The sequence below is a fragment of the Gymnoscopelus microlampas genome (assembly GCF_963454915.1).
Source record: "Gymnoscopelus microlampas genome assembly, chromosome: 23".
NCBI classification, from domain to species: Eukaryota; Metazoa; Chordata; class Actinopteri; order Myctophiformes; family Myctophidae; genus Gymnoscopelus; species Gymnoscopelus microlampas.
The window spans coordinates 5,325,404-5,343,416 of record NC_139960.1 but is presented as its reverse complement, the minus strand read 5'-3'; the positions used below and the strand labels follow the sequence as shown (position 1 = coordinate 5,343,416).

Genomic DNA, 18,013 nt, shown 5'->3' with positions numbered 1-18,013 from the left:
CCCCCAAATTGACATGTATTTGGCTACGGACACGCCGTCTGAAAATATTTAGTGCCAGGGACCCCCACAAGAGAAGATTTGTGTACAATCTTTTTCAACCACATGCTCACAACGCATGTGTTGTGAGCTTGTAGATGGGCTACAAGTGGGCTACAAGTGGGTCCCCGGACCACACTTTAGAAACGAACTCTGTGATCTCATCCGCAGAGCACACACACCTCTACATTATTGATTTTGCTCGGCACACATGCGAAGCCTTGCCCCGGCAGCGCTAGCAGATGTACATGTTGCTGTCTAATGCTTGCCAAACATTGGCCTATAAACACACTGAGCAATTTGGGCTCAACGTTTGAGGAGGGCGTGCCCCTGTGTTCCTCTGTAAGGCAAAAAGCTTGTTCTTCTGCACACGGGACCGAAGACAAGACAAACTCAGCAAAATCCCCCGAATTGAAGCGAGAGAGAGAGAGAGCATGAACCCATGTTTCTGGTCAATGAGGATGTTGAATAGAACATGTTGAACTTGTAATGGCTCGTCTAGGGAGGATGCAATTTCTGCAAGGGGTTGATAGAGAAAAAAAGAGCCACAGCGATAGAGAGAGCGATAGAGAGAGTTAAGAGAGGAGGGAGAGGCAGAGAGCGAGGGCGAGATACACAGAGCGTGCGTGTGCATTTCAAATCCTATTCATGAGCCTTGTTTGTTCCAAACACCGGCTTTCTCCCGAAATAAAATGCCAGAAAGCAGTCAACCATTAGAGAAACACAGCAGTGAGGTTCCGCTCCTGTTTGGCTGATATACTGTACCGCTCACAAATAATACTAAGAAAAACAGTCCTACCTCTCTTTTAAAAACACCTCCTAGACTCAACACAAATACACACAGACTCACACAAGGCACACTTACAGCTAGCAAACAAGCACAAGATTAAAAGGGATAGTTCACCCCCAAAATGATTTTTTTCCCCGACCGATTAGTCACCCCATGGAGACTTGAATTCATGGATTTTTTCAGTTTTTGTCGCATTCCTAAGCCAATAATTTGATGACCGGCAGCGGTTCCGGTAGGAGACACAAAGAGTCTCCTTTGTGTCTCCTACCGGAACTGCTGCCTACCGGTCCGCTGGTCATCAAATTATTGGCTTAGGAATGCGACAAAAACAAAAAAATATCCATGTATTCAAGTCTCCATGGTAATCGACTAATCGATGGGTGAACTGTAGCGAATATGGTGATAATATCACAGCATATTGATACACAAGACGTAATTATTTCATAAACCATATAAATATGATTTATGAATCAATTACAATATAACAATACATATACACATATATATATACATGTATTGTTATACTGAAACTTCGTCACGGTAATGTAACGTGAGTTCTTGGACTGGTTAATATAAATATCCCTTTAAACACATTTCACTAATGCTGGGCAAAATTTCAATATTATACCGATATCGTGATATGAGACTTGATATCGTCTGGGATTTTAGATACCGTAGTATTGTGACACGGCATAAAGTGTTATCTCGCGACACATTGTGTGTGTGTGTAGATGTGCTATTTTCAAAAAAATATTTTGAAAAACTCAAATGATATTGTCGTTACCATACGATATTATCGTCAGATATTGATAGAGGTACTTGGTCACAAATATAATATTTGATTTTGTGCATAGCGCCCAGCTTTACGTCAAACACACACACACACACACACACACACACACACACACACACACACACACACACACACACAAGTGCACACCACCGACACACACACCCACACACACAACCATACTTAGTCAAGGTCGGCACACTGAGTAAAATGGGCTACGGAACTATATGCACTTTCCCGAGAGCTTATTAAGCTTTGAATGGGGTCATGTACAGTACAGCATCCACCCCTACATACAGAACCCTCACCTTGACGTAACCCCGCCCGCCCGCCAACCCCCCCCCCCCCCCCCCCCCTTGCTCGCAACCTCACAAGCCTCCATTTGTCAAAGCAGTCAGGGTCGTCGTATGTACTCCTGGCGGCGCCAGTGGGCACATGGGAGAGAGAAAGAGGTTATAAATGAAATATGGACTCTGTTAACGTGCGGTTCTCATTTCCCCGCCGCTCCGTGTCGGCCCGGGGAGTGGCGGCTGATCAGCGCTGGGGCTTCTGCACGCAACATAGTCGGTGAGTCAGAGAGGGGTGATGTGATGGATAGACGGGTGCCCTCCGCCCCCCCCCATCATCCCATGTGTGGCCTCAGAGCCCGCAGGCGACAACATACCAATTAGCAATCAGGGAAGTGAAGTGGGTACGTGTCAAACCTTTAACCTCGCTGGCTGCTACCAGGGTCACGGCACCGAGGCAGCAGCTGCTCCACAGCGAACATTTTTAACTCAAATCTTTGCTTCTGGGGATTCTACAAATGTCTTTTTTGGAGAAAAAAAACGTATGTTGCTATAATATCAGTGGTTCTCAAACTTGTTTCATGTCAAGGACCCCCATGATGATATCAAAATATTTTGTTCCAGGGACCCCCAGAAGTAAGGATTCGAGTAAAAAATGTGTATATATTCAAAGATTTTTCCAAAAATAGCAGATCTACAAGCTCATAGTGCGGCACCATCGAACCGGGAACCTTACATTTGCGCTGCCGCCCAGTTGGTACCATTATTGTCTACTCACTCCGTTTCTCAGATGTGGGCTGTGGATAGTTCCAAAATGTTCCTATTTGCCAATCTAAAGTTAGGTTGGAAAACTTGTTTTAAATTATCACAGATTATGTAATCTGTACGCAGATCTTCAAACTATCCACAGATCCATCTCTTGGCGTATAGACAGAAATGGTATTGGTAGAAAGAAATTGTATAGTGAGCATTAATGAGAACCCATATAAGAAGAGAAAATTATCCATTTATTATTGATTTTGCACTTTTTGACAAAATATCAGTCAAAACATTGGCGATCGGGATCATACCCAAAAGCCTTGCATCGGTCAGGCTCTAGTCTGACTCTGAAGTCTAAGGGAGACAAGGGGGACATTCAGTACAGGATGACAGTACAGTCAGCCCGTTAATGAAACCCACTGCTGGGACGGTGGACTAACATGGAAACGCATATACACAGTCAGCATATAATAAGCACTGAACAATGTACAGGGAGAGAGAGAATATGAGGACAAAAGATGAAAACAACAACAAATAGGGAGACTCAGCAAGACAAAGAGAGCGGGAAAAGTGAGAATGCAGAGAAAGAAAGGGGGAAGGGAAGGAGAGACAGAATGAACGAACACAATGCGACGGGACAAAGAAAGCGACCATGAGAGAGAAAAACTGAGTGCTACAAACATGGAGAGAGAGAGAGAGAGAGAGCGAGAGAGAGAGAGAGGGGGAGGGACGGACAGACGCAAGAGAGATAAACAGTCCTATAGACATGAAGAGAGATATAATGAGAAGGAAAAACATTGAGAGAGAAAGAGAGAGAGAGAGAGAGAGAGAGAGAGAGAGAGAGAGAGAGAGAGAGAGAGAGAGACTGTGACAGAAGCATCGAGAGAAGCTCACAGCAGGGGGTTACAGAAGCATTGTTATTACCTGAGCAGACAGAGCCACGAGCTACTGACTGCTGACTGCAGCGCAGAGGGAAGACTCCCAATATTTGACTTGGAGGGAATTACAACGATTCAGACAGCACATCATTCAGCACACCGTCTTTCACGCCAACTGAGTTAACTGCTAGACGTTACCCGTCTTTTGTTTTTTTCCGAGGGGGGCTGTCAGCGTTGCAACGTCACCAATTTCTGTGATTTCTGTGATTTTAGCAGCAGCTGGCAGAACCCTAACAAACCAAAATGCGTCAGAGCTGAAAAGGCAGAGTGGCCAAAATGAAGTGAAAATGTTTACTTTGCGTATTGTCAGAGTGTTTAGGTTGGGAACGTTTGACTGGAACAAGACAAGTGCCATTGGTAGGAGTATACTGCCTGCCAAACTGTGTGCACCAATAAACCTATTTCTCAAACAAATAAGACTTAAAGTGAAACTAGGTAACTTTTTTTAATATACATGTATATAAATATTTTAACGCTGATTTCCGCCACTATATTATTGTGCTGGTGTGTTTCCTTGCAGAAAGACACATCCCTCTGGCTGTATTTTGGTTTTGTTCCACTGTTTATGTTGACATTCATCCCTTGCAGGGATGCCTCTGTCTGTGGGGGGAGGGGGGAGCTCTTAATTGATCCCTTTGAACTTCAAAGGGGCTGTGCACTGAGTTGATTGATTGGGCCATAAAAGTGTCAAACTCGTTATGTGCTCGTTAGTGCTCTCTCTAATCAATGAATGCATCAACGACGGCCATCATTTTGAAGTCTGTCAGAGAGGGGAGGGGGGAGTGTGTGTGTACACACACAGATCTGAAAAGTTACCTAGTTGGCCTTTAAGTAGCTGTAATCAAGGATAGAATAGGATAGGATAGATGGTTGTCAAATAAAGGGGCGGCCATAACTTATTGGGTAAAGACGCCGTCTAGTACTCAGAAAGTTCGCCTCCCGACCCGTCCAGTAATATGAGTCAAAGTGCCCCTGAGCAAGACACTTAACCTCTAACGGCTCCCACCCTGAGCACTTATCATCACTATATGAGCAGCCATCAGTTGGGTGAAGCTGAAACTGAACTTCCCCCACGGAATCAATAGGGTAAAAAAAAGAAGAAGGAAAGGCCATATACATATGAACAATTGGGCCAGTTGTTATTATCATAATATAGTTGCTGTCGGGCAGAAACCTGGTATAACTATTTTTTTTTAAATGTTTTTTCGTAAATAATTAGTCATACTACCGTGTCGCAAAAAGTAGCAAAAATAGCAGATCTACAAGCTAAGAAAATGATCTTGTAGATCTGCTATGTTTTTATTTGAATCCTGAAAAGTTTCGGACATATGAGGTTTCCACCCGACAGCAATGATACATTAACAGCGATTCATCATTATGTATCAGTTGTTAATTTGCAGAGAGCTAAACCTATAGAGTAGCAGGTAGGTATTGAGTGTGAGTGTGTTTTTTTGCGGGCCATTGCACACACCTCTAAAAGTAATGGGCCTAGACGACAGCGGCAGCCTGGACAGCAAAGGGAGTGGGAGGCAGGGGTAGTGCACTGGAGTCGACTGTTAATTAAGATTGATCCAAACCCCCCCCAGCGGCTGGCTGTGGTGTGCAGTGGGACCACACCACTCATACATCTCCTGGGCTCCTCGCCTCCACCTCCTTCCCCACCTCCATCCCTCCCCTCTCCCCTATACTGTCATCCGGGGGGCTCAGTGACCCCGGCCGGAACCCCCAAACCTCCAATGCTCTTTTGATCTGAGGGTAGTAAACTGTTTACGTAATCTTATATTATATCTATAATTAATCATACTATTAAAATGTTTATGACTTGCATAATAACTGCTTGTCATTCAAGCCATAGTATATGCTGTGTTCACACTGCCAGATACAAAGCTACAGGCTCGAGTCTGGGCCGCTACGTGACCCTCACACCTACGTCGCACCACGATCTGATCAACATGCCCATATCTCTGTATGTCATTCCTTGTCCCTTTTATGTCCATATATGGAGATCCCTGATATCATCAGTACAGTATATGCCCATATATGGGCATGTGACGTGGTTATGTCTGAGTCATAGTGACGGGGTTATGTCTGAGTCATAGGTCCGCCGGCCCTCCCATTAGCCAATTTTAATATTGGATTTAGAGGCCAGTCTATGACATCATATTAATGACATCAGAGATCTCCATATATGGGGATTTGTGGATTTATAGATATTTTTGTAGAACGTTGAGATTCATAGAATAGGCCCCAAGTCCTCGGTGATACACATTGTTAATATTGTTTTGATTTAAAGGCTATAACTGTATACTTCAATGGAAGGAAATCTCTGCAGAATTTAACTGGTTTTTCTTTTATTTTCCTTTCCTTTAATTCCATGGTAAGTAGTTGGGAACCTATTGCTGCCAGGCATTGTTTTTTGTAAAATGTATAGTGCAGACCCTTCGTTGTTTTTAACACCCTCTTGTGATCAGATTTGTGGAACACTGATGTTTCTTCATATTATCTAACCGACTGAATCTCTTGTGACACCGTTTACAGTAGAAGGGCGTTTCTAAAGTGTGGAGACGCTGGTGTCTGCTCAGATTACCTATATCATTGAAACTCTTGCCACACTGTTTACATATGTACGGTTTTACCCCAGTGTGGATACGCTGGTGTTTCTGCAGATTACATAAATGACTGAAACTCCTGTCACACTGATTACAGTGAAAGGGTCTTTCTCCAGTGTGAACACGCTGGTGTGACTTCAGGTCACCTAACTGGCTGAAACTTTTGACACACTGTTTACAACAGAAAGGTTTTTCTCCAGTGTGGATGCGCTGGTGCTTCCTCAGGTCACCTAACTGACTGAAACTTTTGACACACTGTTTACAACAGAAAGGTTTTTCTCCGGTGTGGATACGCTGGTGTGGGATCAGATTACCCAACTGACTGAAACTCTTGCCACACTGTTCACAGAGGAAAGGTTTGTCTCCAGTGTGAATATGTTGGTGTGTCTTCAGAGTACTTAAATAACTGAAACTCTTGTCACACTGTTTACAGGCATGGATTTTCTTTGCCATCTTTACCTTTCCTGGTTGAGGTAAAGTCTTGGAGAACTTTTGATGACTGTTAGCCCTTTCTTTATCTGTCTCTCCTTGTTTCTGGTTGGAGATATTTATTTGCCGACAGACCGCTGAGGGGATCCGTCCATTCCTCAGAATTTGGCAGTAGAGGTCATTGTGGCTCTTTTTCATGTGTTCATGGATGAAGATCTGAGACATGAAGGCATGTGGACTGTCAGAACAGGAGACCTGGGCCTGGGAAGACTGGGACCTGACTCCATCCAGGAGTGGTGGTTCATCGTCAGAGCTAGTGCTATACATGGCCTGTGATGCAACGGTATGTACTATGTAGGTCTGTTGGGGCTTAAAGATCTGTCTGTCTGTGCCTCTCTCTCTCTTTGAGAAGTCTATAAACTGTCTCCCAAGACAATGTTATCCACAAATCGTACCCGGAAGACCTGGAAGTGTGAAGGCAATTTCACACCTTATATAGGGTTAGCAGCTCTGGGTTGATGCCAAACACAAACCATGCATGCCTAACAACGACAACCTGCGCAAACGCCGTTGCAGTTCATGAAGTGAGCTCAATCTCCATATTTGGAGAGAGCCTATAGTTATGTTCTATCCTTCTATACAGTATTAAAATTGGCAAAAGGGAGGGCCTATATTGTGGTATTGCTACTTTTACTTACAGTACGTCAAAAGAGGGGAAAAAAGTACTTCCTCCACCACTGGTCCGTATTGATTGGAGTGTGAAATTCTAGCCCCTTTTGGAGGGCGCTACATTCAGAGCCTTCAACCACTCAGCTTCTCCCTCCCTCTCTCTCTTAACCACCCCCTCATATCATCCTGTGGAGTCTGTTAAAACTGCAAAGTAAGGTGGTGCGGCCTGCCAAGTAGAGACAAGAAGGGAACGGACACATAGCTAATATTGTCGCTGGAACTCTCCCAGTGCAGCCCACATACACACACATACACACACACACACACACACTGTATAAAACACCCACTGCCATCTCCGAGGCTGATCCAGCTCAGTGGTTCGCAAACGTTTTCATGTCAAGGACCCCCCCCCCCCCTTCCTGCCCCCAAATGGATACATATTAGATTAGATTTTGTGCCAAGCTTGAGAGAAGATTTATAGTGTTGGAATAGAATTCCAGAACTGTCTATTACTGTAGGTGTGGAGATAACAGTGGTGAGAGTGAAACCTATGATCTGAATAGATGTTATTCTTATACATTCTCTCTTCTACTGTATATCTGGTGAAATAATAGTGAAATGAACCACTTTGAACCTCCATAGTCCCTATTTTAGGCATGTTGTTGTTGGCGAAAGACAAAACTAAATAAATCTACTATACAAGCTAACAACGTGTCGTGATGTGACGTGTTAGATCAGCAATTTTCGCTATCCGTCGTATGACAAAGTATGTAAGTGGTTGAATTGTTTATCATTTTGTTGGGGACCCCCTGGAACCCCCTCAAGGACCCCCGGACTCCACTTTTACCCCCTTTCTTCAGGCATGGAATTGGTTCCGTTCTAGTTTTCACGCCTAATTTAGAACCGGTCCGGACTGCTTCCACTGAAAATATTGTTTTGTTTCTGATGCAAGTTGAAAGATGCAAATGTCATGTAAACAATGGGGAAAGCAAGCAAACATTCATAAAAAGGTGGTTTACTTAGTTTGATGGTTAAGGCTGTGTCTATGTCTGGGTTGAACCAAATGACATTTTCACTTTCTGTGTTGTCAAATTACATGAACAGAATGTAAACAGTCAGGCTTATCAATCTGGGACAGTGTTTCTTCCCGTTACTGCAAAATAGGGCCTCATATTTTATTTGTTTTATTTTCCTCAAAACCTTCAGGAAACAGTCCAATGCAGCTGATAACAGCGAAGGCCTTTTACATAAAAAAAATAACACTTGGAACAAAAATAGAAAGACTTAAAGCACAACTAAAGACAACAAACCACAGTGACTGCACAAAAAGGCTATCCCATAAATAAGGGCCCTGGCAGCTCTGTCTCCAGGCTTTTAACGCTTCGCCTGCCCAAATACTCCTACCTGTCTGTCCCTTGCAGCCTCCCTTAAAGGACGACTTCACCACTTTTCAACATATCTTCACATAATAGGTCCTCACTAATGCTCATGATAAAATTATACAATTTTTTTCTACTTGGTCTGCGTCTCATAGGAGGGCTGTGGAGAGTCCAGAAACCCGTCTACCAGTGACATCATCGTTAGGCAGGAATTATTTTCCAAAAAGATTACAATTTTTTTATTCAGATTTGTATTAAGGCGAGAACAATGGGATCTATTATTGCATTGCAACTTTCCAGGAATACAAAGCCTGCAGTTTCTATTAGCTTGGTTTCCCCATCGATGATGTCACTGGTAGACGGGTTTCTGAACTGTCTACAGCCCTCCTCTGAGACACAGACTGATTAGAAAAAAATTGTACCATTTTATCATGAACATTAGTGAGGACCTATTATATGAAGATATGTTGAAAAGTGGTGAAGTCGTCCTTTAAATACGGAGTGGATCCTACCATAAGTACAGATGAGCTAATTAGCTATCAATTAGCTTTTACAGATATTCCCCATACCACAAGATGAAATGAATCACATATTTAGGCGCCAATATAATCACACATTCTTTAACAACAAGAACGCTGTTAAACACATATACACACACCCCTTTTCCTCTACAGTACTTGGCACGTTCCCCCCTTCTTAACCAGATGGACTGGCCCTGCTCTGTTTTGGCAGTTCCAGGTCTCATTCAAAAGGGTGCCAGTACTGGAGTACTGGAAAGACAGGTGACAAACAAACATTTCAGCTCGGTTCCAATAAACAGTGGTTAAATTTGGGAATTTTGCCATTGACTTGCCAAAAATGTGGAATGCCCTACCTAAACCTCATTTTAAATAAGCCATTGTGCTTTTATGAGCGATCCAGTTTAGAGGACCTTGTATTGTGAATTGTACTTTGATGTACTGTTTCCATGTCATTTCTAAATAAAGTATTCAATCAATCAATCTTGTCCAAACCTCACGCAAATCGGTATACATTATCTCTGTAGTCATGTGATCAAGACGTATCCATCACATTTCTCATATTCCATTCCAATTGGCTATGATTGGCTTCCAAAGTTTGTGGGGGTAGCCGGTTTGCACAAAATGCCACACATCATGAATGCAGCGCCCAATTGCTGGGAAACTTCATGTCGGGTGTAACATTGCCACTAAGCCAAGAACCCTTATCTCTGGATCATGTGATCAAGATGTATGAGTTGATTGATTTTTCAGATTCCATTCTAAGTGGCTATGACCAAAGTTTGCGGGTCCTGACTAGGCAACCCGGCCTGGTGGAGACCTGTGCTCCGAGGAGCACACTTTTCTAGTTACTATTTAATTATTACTGTTTGCATGTTTTTTGACAATCCTTTCACAGTCCTTCATCAGTCTGAAACCTTGAAACATGAACAGCTGCTCTCCCCATTGTTTCACAACAAGAATAGAAATCAAATGTAACAAAAGATGTTTTGTTCTTGCCAGCCTCCTATCCCAGAGTTCATTGCATTTGAATACCTTGGAGCGCAAGGTGAGAAAAGGCAGGAGACAGGTTATGGTCTCAACAGCTGGCCACAAGAGTATGGGGGCGGAAAACATTGCTCTGACTCCATTCTCCCTACAGAAGTCACAGATGTCCGTTTGTCTATAACAAATACAAATGTGTTAAATTTCACTCACTCAAACACACTACATCTCATATGCAAATCTAGACTTTTAGATGAAGTTAAAAATACATATCTCCAAGGCAACGTCTTGCTCACATTCCTTTTTCGTGAACCAAAAAAACTTGTGGACTTGTCATGACAGAGGGGGAACCAAGGGATTAATCTTGTAACATTACTGAATGATAACCCAACTTTTTTTATTCCAACCAGTTCTCTTACCCTCCATCAGGCGCCCCGGCTGTCATGGGGGAGGCAGTATAGTGACCAGGATTACTACATGTTTTTGTGAGGGTATTAACTACCCTGAGAGACACGGGGAGAACATGCAAGCTCCACACAGAGTAGGCCCTTTCGCCAATCCCACCTAGGGTATGGGCGCTGATGACGCGGAGGAGAAGACACGCCCCAAGCGCCCACAGCGTCCCCGGCGGGAATCGAACCCAGGACCTTCTAGCTGTTTAACTTGATGTTTATGCATTGTTTTCAACTTTTCATATTTGCATCAGACTATAGTTCTGACTAAGTAATAGCAAAGAAAAACACTCCAAACATGTCAATGGCTGCATCTGCATGGACAAAGTAGCCATGTCACAACCTCTTAAACCCTATATACTTCATTGACCAGGTGTCCCACAGAGGTCTGTACTTTGCCCTCCTCATTTCCCTCTACACCAAATCTCTTCTGAAGATAACATTCAGGTGCGGTGTGATGTGGCTAACGAGGGTGGAAAATGGAAAAAATAGCCTGTGTTCCAATGGATCCAATGTAGTTATTATTTAGCCACAAGCAAATAGTTTTCATTGGTTCCATGTTTATAAAACCCACACACACTTAACCACTTTCACTCAAATACAACATTTAAAATAGCAAAATATAGCTGATCGAAAAGCTCAAAATGTGTCGCATTGTGATCGTTGTGAGCTTGTATGTCTGCTATTTGTGCCACTTGTGTGTGACAGTGACACTATTGTAGACGAGGTAGGGCATTCATTCACCCAAAAAAAAAAAACATACGTCGAAATAATGGAGATACAAGGTTTCTGCCCTACAGCGACGCTATGAGTCACGGTGGTGGTGATAATTCAGAGTGTGTGTGTGTGTGTGTGTGTGTGTGTGTGTGTGTGTGTGTGCGTGTGTGTGTGCGTGTGCGCTTGTGCACGTGTGCGCGCGTGTGCTTGTGTGTGTGATGCCAGTAAAGGCAGCCTGGGGAGCGAGAACAGAGACGGGGAAAAAAACGCGATGGCACAGGCGAGGCCGGAAGCACATGCTGGACATGGCCCTATCTGAGACACCATTTTCTGTGGCAGCTTGCCTTTGTCACTGCTGACCATACAGTCATACAGGCTCGCCCTGGGTCAGCGAGACAGCCTGCACCGCTATCTACCGCTGTGACATGCCATTTGTGTGTGTGTGTGTGTGTGTGTGTGTGTGTGTGTGTGTGTGTGTGTGTGTGTGTGTGTGTGTGTGTGTGTGTGTGTGTGTGTGTGTGTGTGTGTGTGTGTGTGTGTGTGCGCGTATATACCTGCCAGGTACACCTGGTTAACCCACAGTAAAACCCACATTAAAACCGGGAACGCATCCGTGTAACCACTTAAACCATTACTTAAACCATTATGTTATACTTTGGCTATTCAAAGATAGCTGAACTTGTAGATCTGCTATTCCAGAAAAATCGGGACAACTTTTGCAAATCTTTGAATATATATATATATATGTATGTATATATATATATATATATATATATATATATATATATATATATATATTTATTTAAAGCGAACATTTTAACTCAAATCTTTGCTTCTGGGGGGGGTCCCTGGAACAAAATATTTTCAAATTAGGGTCCGCGACCAAATACGTGGTGCTCCAAAAAGTTTGAGCAGGTTTTCAGAAAAAAGATTTAGAAGACACGTTCCTGGATTGAATGGGTTAAAATCCCACTCAGGTCTCGTGTCATATTGTTCCTGGTTCTAGTCCACTTGTCCCCATCTTTCCCCAATGTCCTTTCCAATAAAAACACCTACCTGCCCAAAAACAACATCTCAAGACAAAATAAAACAAAATAAATAAATAAATAAAACAAAAAGACACAAGACAAAGCCACAGAAGGGGGAAAGTATGGGCCTGACCTTTGAACTTGTGGAAGACGGCCCAGAGCTCGGCGATGTCGGTGGCGAAGGTGATGTCCGTGTCCAACACGATGACCTTCTGCAGGTCGGAGGGCAGGGTCTTGGTGAGGACCAGCTTCATCAGACCGTAGATGCCGGAGTAATGCTTGTTGGGGATCCACGACACCTCCGACTGAAAACCAGTGACCAAAGATTACGTATATACACATATATACACAAGAAATATTACATATATACACATATATACACAAGAAATATTATGTGTATACACATATATACACAAGAAATATTATGTGTATACACATATATACACAAGAAATATTACGTATATACACATATATACACAAGAAATATTATGTGTATACACATATATACACAAGAAATATTATGTGTATACACATATATACACAAGAAATATTATGTGTATACACATATATACACAAGAAATATTATGTGTATACACATATATACACAAGAAATATTACGTGTATACACATATATACACAAGAAATATTACGTATATACACATGTATACACAAGAAATATTACATATATACACAGATTGGACACTAGGGGCCATTGGCATATCGTTTGCCGTCTGGTGGAAACCTTGCATGTGCAAAACGGTTCCTTTTTTTATTATTTTAACTATTACTTTTCAGGATTCAAATAAAAATAATTGCAAAAGTGCAGATCTGCAAGCTCAAAGCGCCGCGCTTCGCGCCGCGCTTTGAGCTTGCAGATCTGCACTTTTGATGCTTTTGTGTGACGCTGTAGTACGATCAAGTAGGGCAGTGGTTCTCAACCAGTGGTCCTTGAGGGGGTTCCTGGTGGTCCCCAGCTAAATGATGGAGAGTTGGTAACCAAATGAACCCTTTATATATATTATAACTCTTGAGAGTGTAAAATGCATTACGGGTCCATTTGGTTTCATTTTACGCTCTCAAGAGATAAATCTGCATTTACTTAATTAAATAATTGTTATTTTGATCAAGTTTGCCTGTTATCTCTCTTATGGTACAACATCAATACAGCATGGAATTGTGGACAAAATCGTATCCAAAGATGACTAAATATTCAAAGTTTTCGGTCTGAGCGTCTAAATCTCATCAAATGGTAGTCCGTGGCTCAAATGCCGAATAAATAATGGACCTTGATATGAAAAGGGTTGAAAACCATTTATTATGAGAAAACTAAAAAAGTTTATATATGGAGATAAGAGGTTTCTGCCCAACAGCGAGTGAATACAGCTCTGTCCACCAACACCTCCACTGGCCCGAGCATACAAAAAAAAGAAAGACCTCATCACTGCAGTTCCATTTTTCAGATAAAATCGGCTCCCGCGAAAATCGAGCGCTTCCATGGTATATGTGGGTTTACAATTCAGAATAAATCTACCATCCCATAATTATGTCAATAATTCCAGTTCTGTAATTATATGGCATGACTGTTTATAATTCTTATAATAATTCAAAGGGAACACTAGGCAGTTCACGAACAGTTCAAGGACAGTAAATCACATTCAGTTCTGGTCTATAGTCCTGCTGCTCTAATACTGACTAAAGTAGGGCTGACGAAATATACTTCATATGTGTAATAATCATAATAATTAGTAATATATCCGATATTCATACCAATATGTACAGTATATCTTATTTTGATTATTTAATGCATTGCCTTTTGATGAAAATATTTCTATAAATTGCCACTTTGGTAACCAAGTTGGTAACCAGGTCAGGAATAACCAGGAATAGAAAATAATGTCAATTGTACTCAGTATAATCCTCAGTGTAACTTAAACTCAGTGAGATTTTCAAATTTTTGGAATATATATTTTTATGTGATTAGGCATCACTTTATCAAAATATGACCTCTGTCGGGGGTAAATGTTGTATGTCCAAAACCGTTAATTTTCAAGAAATGGATTTTTCCCCCCAATGGATCCAATGTACTGTAGTTATTATTTAGTCATAAGCTCTTGTTAATACTTTTCATTGGTTCAATATTTATAAAACCCACAGACATATTTTTCACTTTGGCTTTCAAAGATGTTCAAAAATAGATGTGACCATGTGAGTATAATATACTAAACAAAAAAATACTTAAAAGTTGTATAAAATAACCTTTTTTAGGGTGGGGAGGTTGAATAGTCAAAAAAATCTTCGCCAGGGCAGTAGAATATTCTATTTGGATTTTTACCACTGGCATCCCTAATCGATACATCGCCCAGGCCCGAACAGAGCCCCAGTGGCGGTGTCCCTCACCTTGAGTTCGTCTGCGTCGTAGAAGTCAACACGGACCGCAGGCACCATCCACGTGTGGAACAGGGAGGCCAGGATCTGCTGGGCGATGGAGTCCGTGATGAAGTGGAAGTGGAGGGGGTTCCGTCTGCAGGGAAGCACAGCAAACACATCAGAGCAGTGGTTCTCAAACATTTTCATGTCAAGGACCTCCAAATTAATATATTGACCATAAACCCCCCCATCTGAAAAAAATAAATTGTGCCAGGAACTCCCCATAAGAGATTTGTGATGTAAAAAAAACTATTTTCAAAATATTCCATGTATACTGTATAGGGTTACAGTGGTTACACAGATGTGTGTGCTATATTGGACTACTAACTAATTGAGCTGGCGACTCCCTGGAACCTTCTCAAGGAAACTGTGAAAATGGCAGATCTACAAGCTCACAATGTGTCGCACTCTGACACGCTGTCAGCTATTTTCACTATTAAATGGAGGTTAATTGGTTAATTGATTTTGATTTATTTTTTGTTCATTTGGGTCCCGGGAGATGACAAATTAATCTTTTGGGTCTCAGTTGAAAATGGATTAGGAGGAGAGGAGACATTTCTGGGTCCGATACCTATCGTTACATTAGAGAGAACATTAAAGTTAGTTTTGTTAAAGGGTCTACACCATGAATACTTTTTCTTCATTTTTGTGTGTTTTTGGTCTCCCCCACCTCTCTTCTGTTCCAAAAAATACCCGACTTCGAGCATGCAGGCTTTCATAGGCTATCTGTGTTTTTTATGTAAATTGGTCTGAAAACAGTCCGTCAGATTTGTTCCCCCTGCCTACATCACGTCAGGGAACAATTCCTCCCGTTTTTCAGTTCCAACCAAAAAAAAAAAAAAAAAATCTTTAACAAAAACAAAATATTTTTCTTATTTTTTACTTATTTTTTTTTTTTACTTTTTCCACACAGAACCAGGAGATAACATGCATACAAACTGGCTCAATAGGACCCCGTGCCAAACAGAAAAATGTGATATTGCAGGTGAAAGTGCTTTATAAGCCAGAGAGTTGGAATGAGTATATCTGAGGCTTGATTTAGGCTCAAACCTTTTGAAAAACGTTTGAGGGACATAAACAATATGATATTAAATATTATTATTATTTTTTAAATTCATGGTGTAGACCCTTTAACTAAATGGGTCATGGTAGAAGACGAAGGTTAAGCAATTATAAATGGGATTGGTATGTAGTATAGTGAAAGGGGCAGTGCCCTCAATACCTTCATACCCGACTAAATACTTCTTCAAAGTCAGTGACAACCACAGCCATAATATAGAACAAACATGGGAAAATTCTCATTCTATAAAGAAAACATCACATGGATGCACCTGGGACGTATCATCAGTGTTGTAGCCTGGGGTCATCGGGTGTTTCGGGTCTCGCAACAACAGACACCCTCACCCAGGTGACCCAGCCGGGGTTGATCAAGCCCCAACTTACGTCCCAGTAGCTACCCACGGCCAGTCCTTTAGGGAAAAACAGGGCCACTCATTCTACTATACTCTGACACCATCCCTAAAAATGTGGGTCACTGGCTTCTTTCAAAACAGGCCTGAAAAAACATCTATCAAGAGACCACAAGGGGAGGTAGATGCAATGTTCCCATAGAAAGGAGGTGTCATTCACTACCGACATTTTCCTTTTTCTCCTTTGTACATACAGTGTTTTGTATTTGTTGATGACATGTATTATTGTGTTATTTTTTTATACTACAGCATGTTGATGAATTGAATACATAGGACGACAATGGAAACAAGTCCCGATGCAGGACCTTTTTTGTGTCACCCTTTTAGCCTTGATGTCTGACCATTACAACAGGTAATACATACAGTGCAGCAGTGGTGGAAAGTAACTACCGGTAAGTACATTTACTTAAGTGCTGTACTTGTAAAGTGCTGAGGTATTTTTACATTACTGGAGTATTTCCAACTGTCTGTACTTTTACTCCACTACATACTGTATCAGAGGCAAATATTGTACTTTTACTCCACTACAATTATTGGACAACTTTAGTTACTAGTTACTTTGTAGATTTAGAATATTATTACAAAACATAGATTAACCACTTCAGCCCTAGCCTATATACATTTTGGCCATTTGAAAATAGCAGATCTACAAGCTCACAATGTGTCACGTAGATCTACAATTTTCAAAAGATGTTATACTTTTTATACATTTGAAAACTTGCATATGGGAATGGGACATTCTGCATAATGACTACGTTCTACTTTTGGTACTTCAAGTACATTTTGACACCAATACTTTTGTACATTTACTCAAGTATTTTTTTTTTATTCCGGGCTTTTACTTGTAACAGAGTATTTCTACATTGCAGTATTGATACTTTTACTTTAAAAAACATTTGAGTACTTCTTCCACCACTCCAGCACACCTTCCAGGCTGGGTGTGCAGGCACAGCCTCGAGGCTGGCAGAACATGGCGAGGCCAAGCAGCGGCCGATGACTCATCAGCACACGTACATGTATGCTGTACACACCAGCCTGTCAACACACACACAGCAGACATACAAGGTTTCCACCTGCCAGGCAGGCAACCATATTACGAGTTACAGCCTGATTCATCAGAGCTGTGCCCGTGACAATCTCATCATCTAATCGCCATAATCTGCTAATAAAATCTCGTCCCGGCGCTGTGGATTAAGACATTTCTAAAGAGGGCTTTGATTCGGGGTATCATTACGCTCTCATCTGCGTGGCCGCAGAGAAGAATGGCTATAGAGCGCAGGCCTCGTAAACACAGTCCTCCTCAGATTCATTCCACAACAAAGAGACTACTTAACCCATTGAGACCTGAAGCCGATTCTACATGTCTCCTAAATCTCAACAGTTTTCTGAAAAACGTATGTTTCTATATCAGTGGTGCTCAAACTTTTTCATGTCAAGGACCCCCAAAATGATATGTATTTGGCCACGGACCCCCATCAAAATATTTTGTTCTAGGGACCCCCAGAGGCAAAGATTTGAGTTAAAAATGTTCGCTTTAAAAAATATATATATTCAAAGATTTGCACACATTTTCACAAATTTTCAAAAATAGCCCAAAGTGTAAAATAATGCTTTTTAACTCAAATCTAAAAATTACACAGTTCCAGGTCTTAATGGGTTAAGCCATTAAGACCGGAACGCATCGGTGTCATTTTTAGATTTCTTTGGCTGTTCAAAAGTAGCAGATCTACAA

At 41.7% G+C, this 18,013-nt stretch overlaps 1 protein-coding gene across 3 annotated transcripts in view; it reads right to left on the bottom strand.

Annotated features, from left to right (window-relative positions):
- The window catches only part of large1 (LARGE xylosyl- and glucuronyltransferase 1), a 142,563-nt gene that overhangs the window by 59,535 nt on the left and 65,015 nt on the right, over positions 1-18,013 (bottom strand). For all 3 annotated transcript variants that reach the window (XR_014600201.1, XR_014600202.1, XM_084049800.1), the window contains exons 5-6: positions 14,783-14,906; positions 12,519-12,690 (exon numbers count right to left, since the gene is read on the bottom strand). Coding sequence is in view for 1 of the 3 variants with exons in the window: in XM_084049800.1 (XP_083905926.1) it covers positions 12,519-12,690; positions 14,783-14,906 (296 nt within the window). In the remaining 2 variants the exon portion in view is untranslated. The remainder of the gene's footprint in view (positions 1-12,518; positions 12,691-14,782; positions 14,907-18,013) is intronic.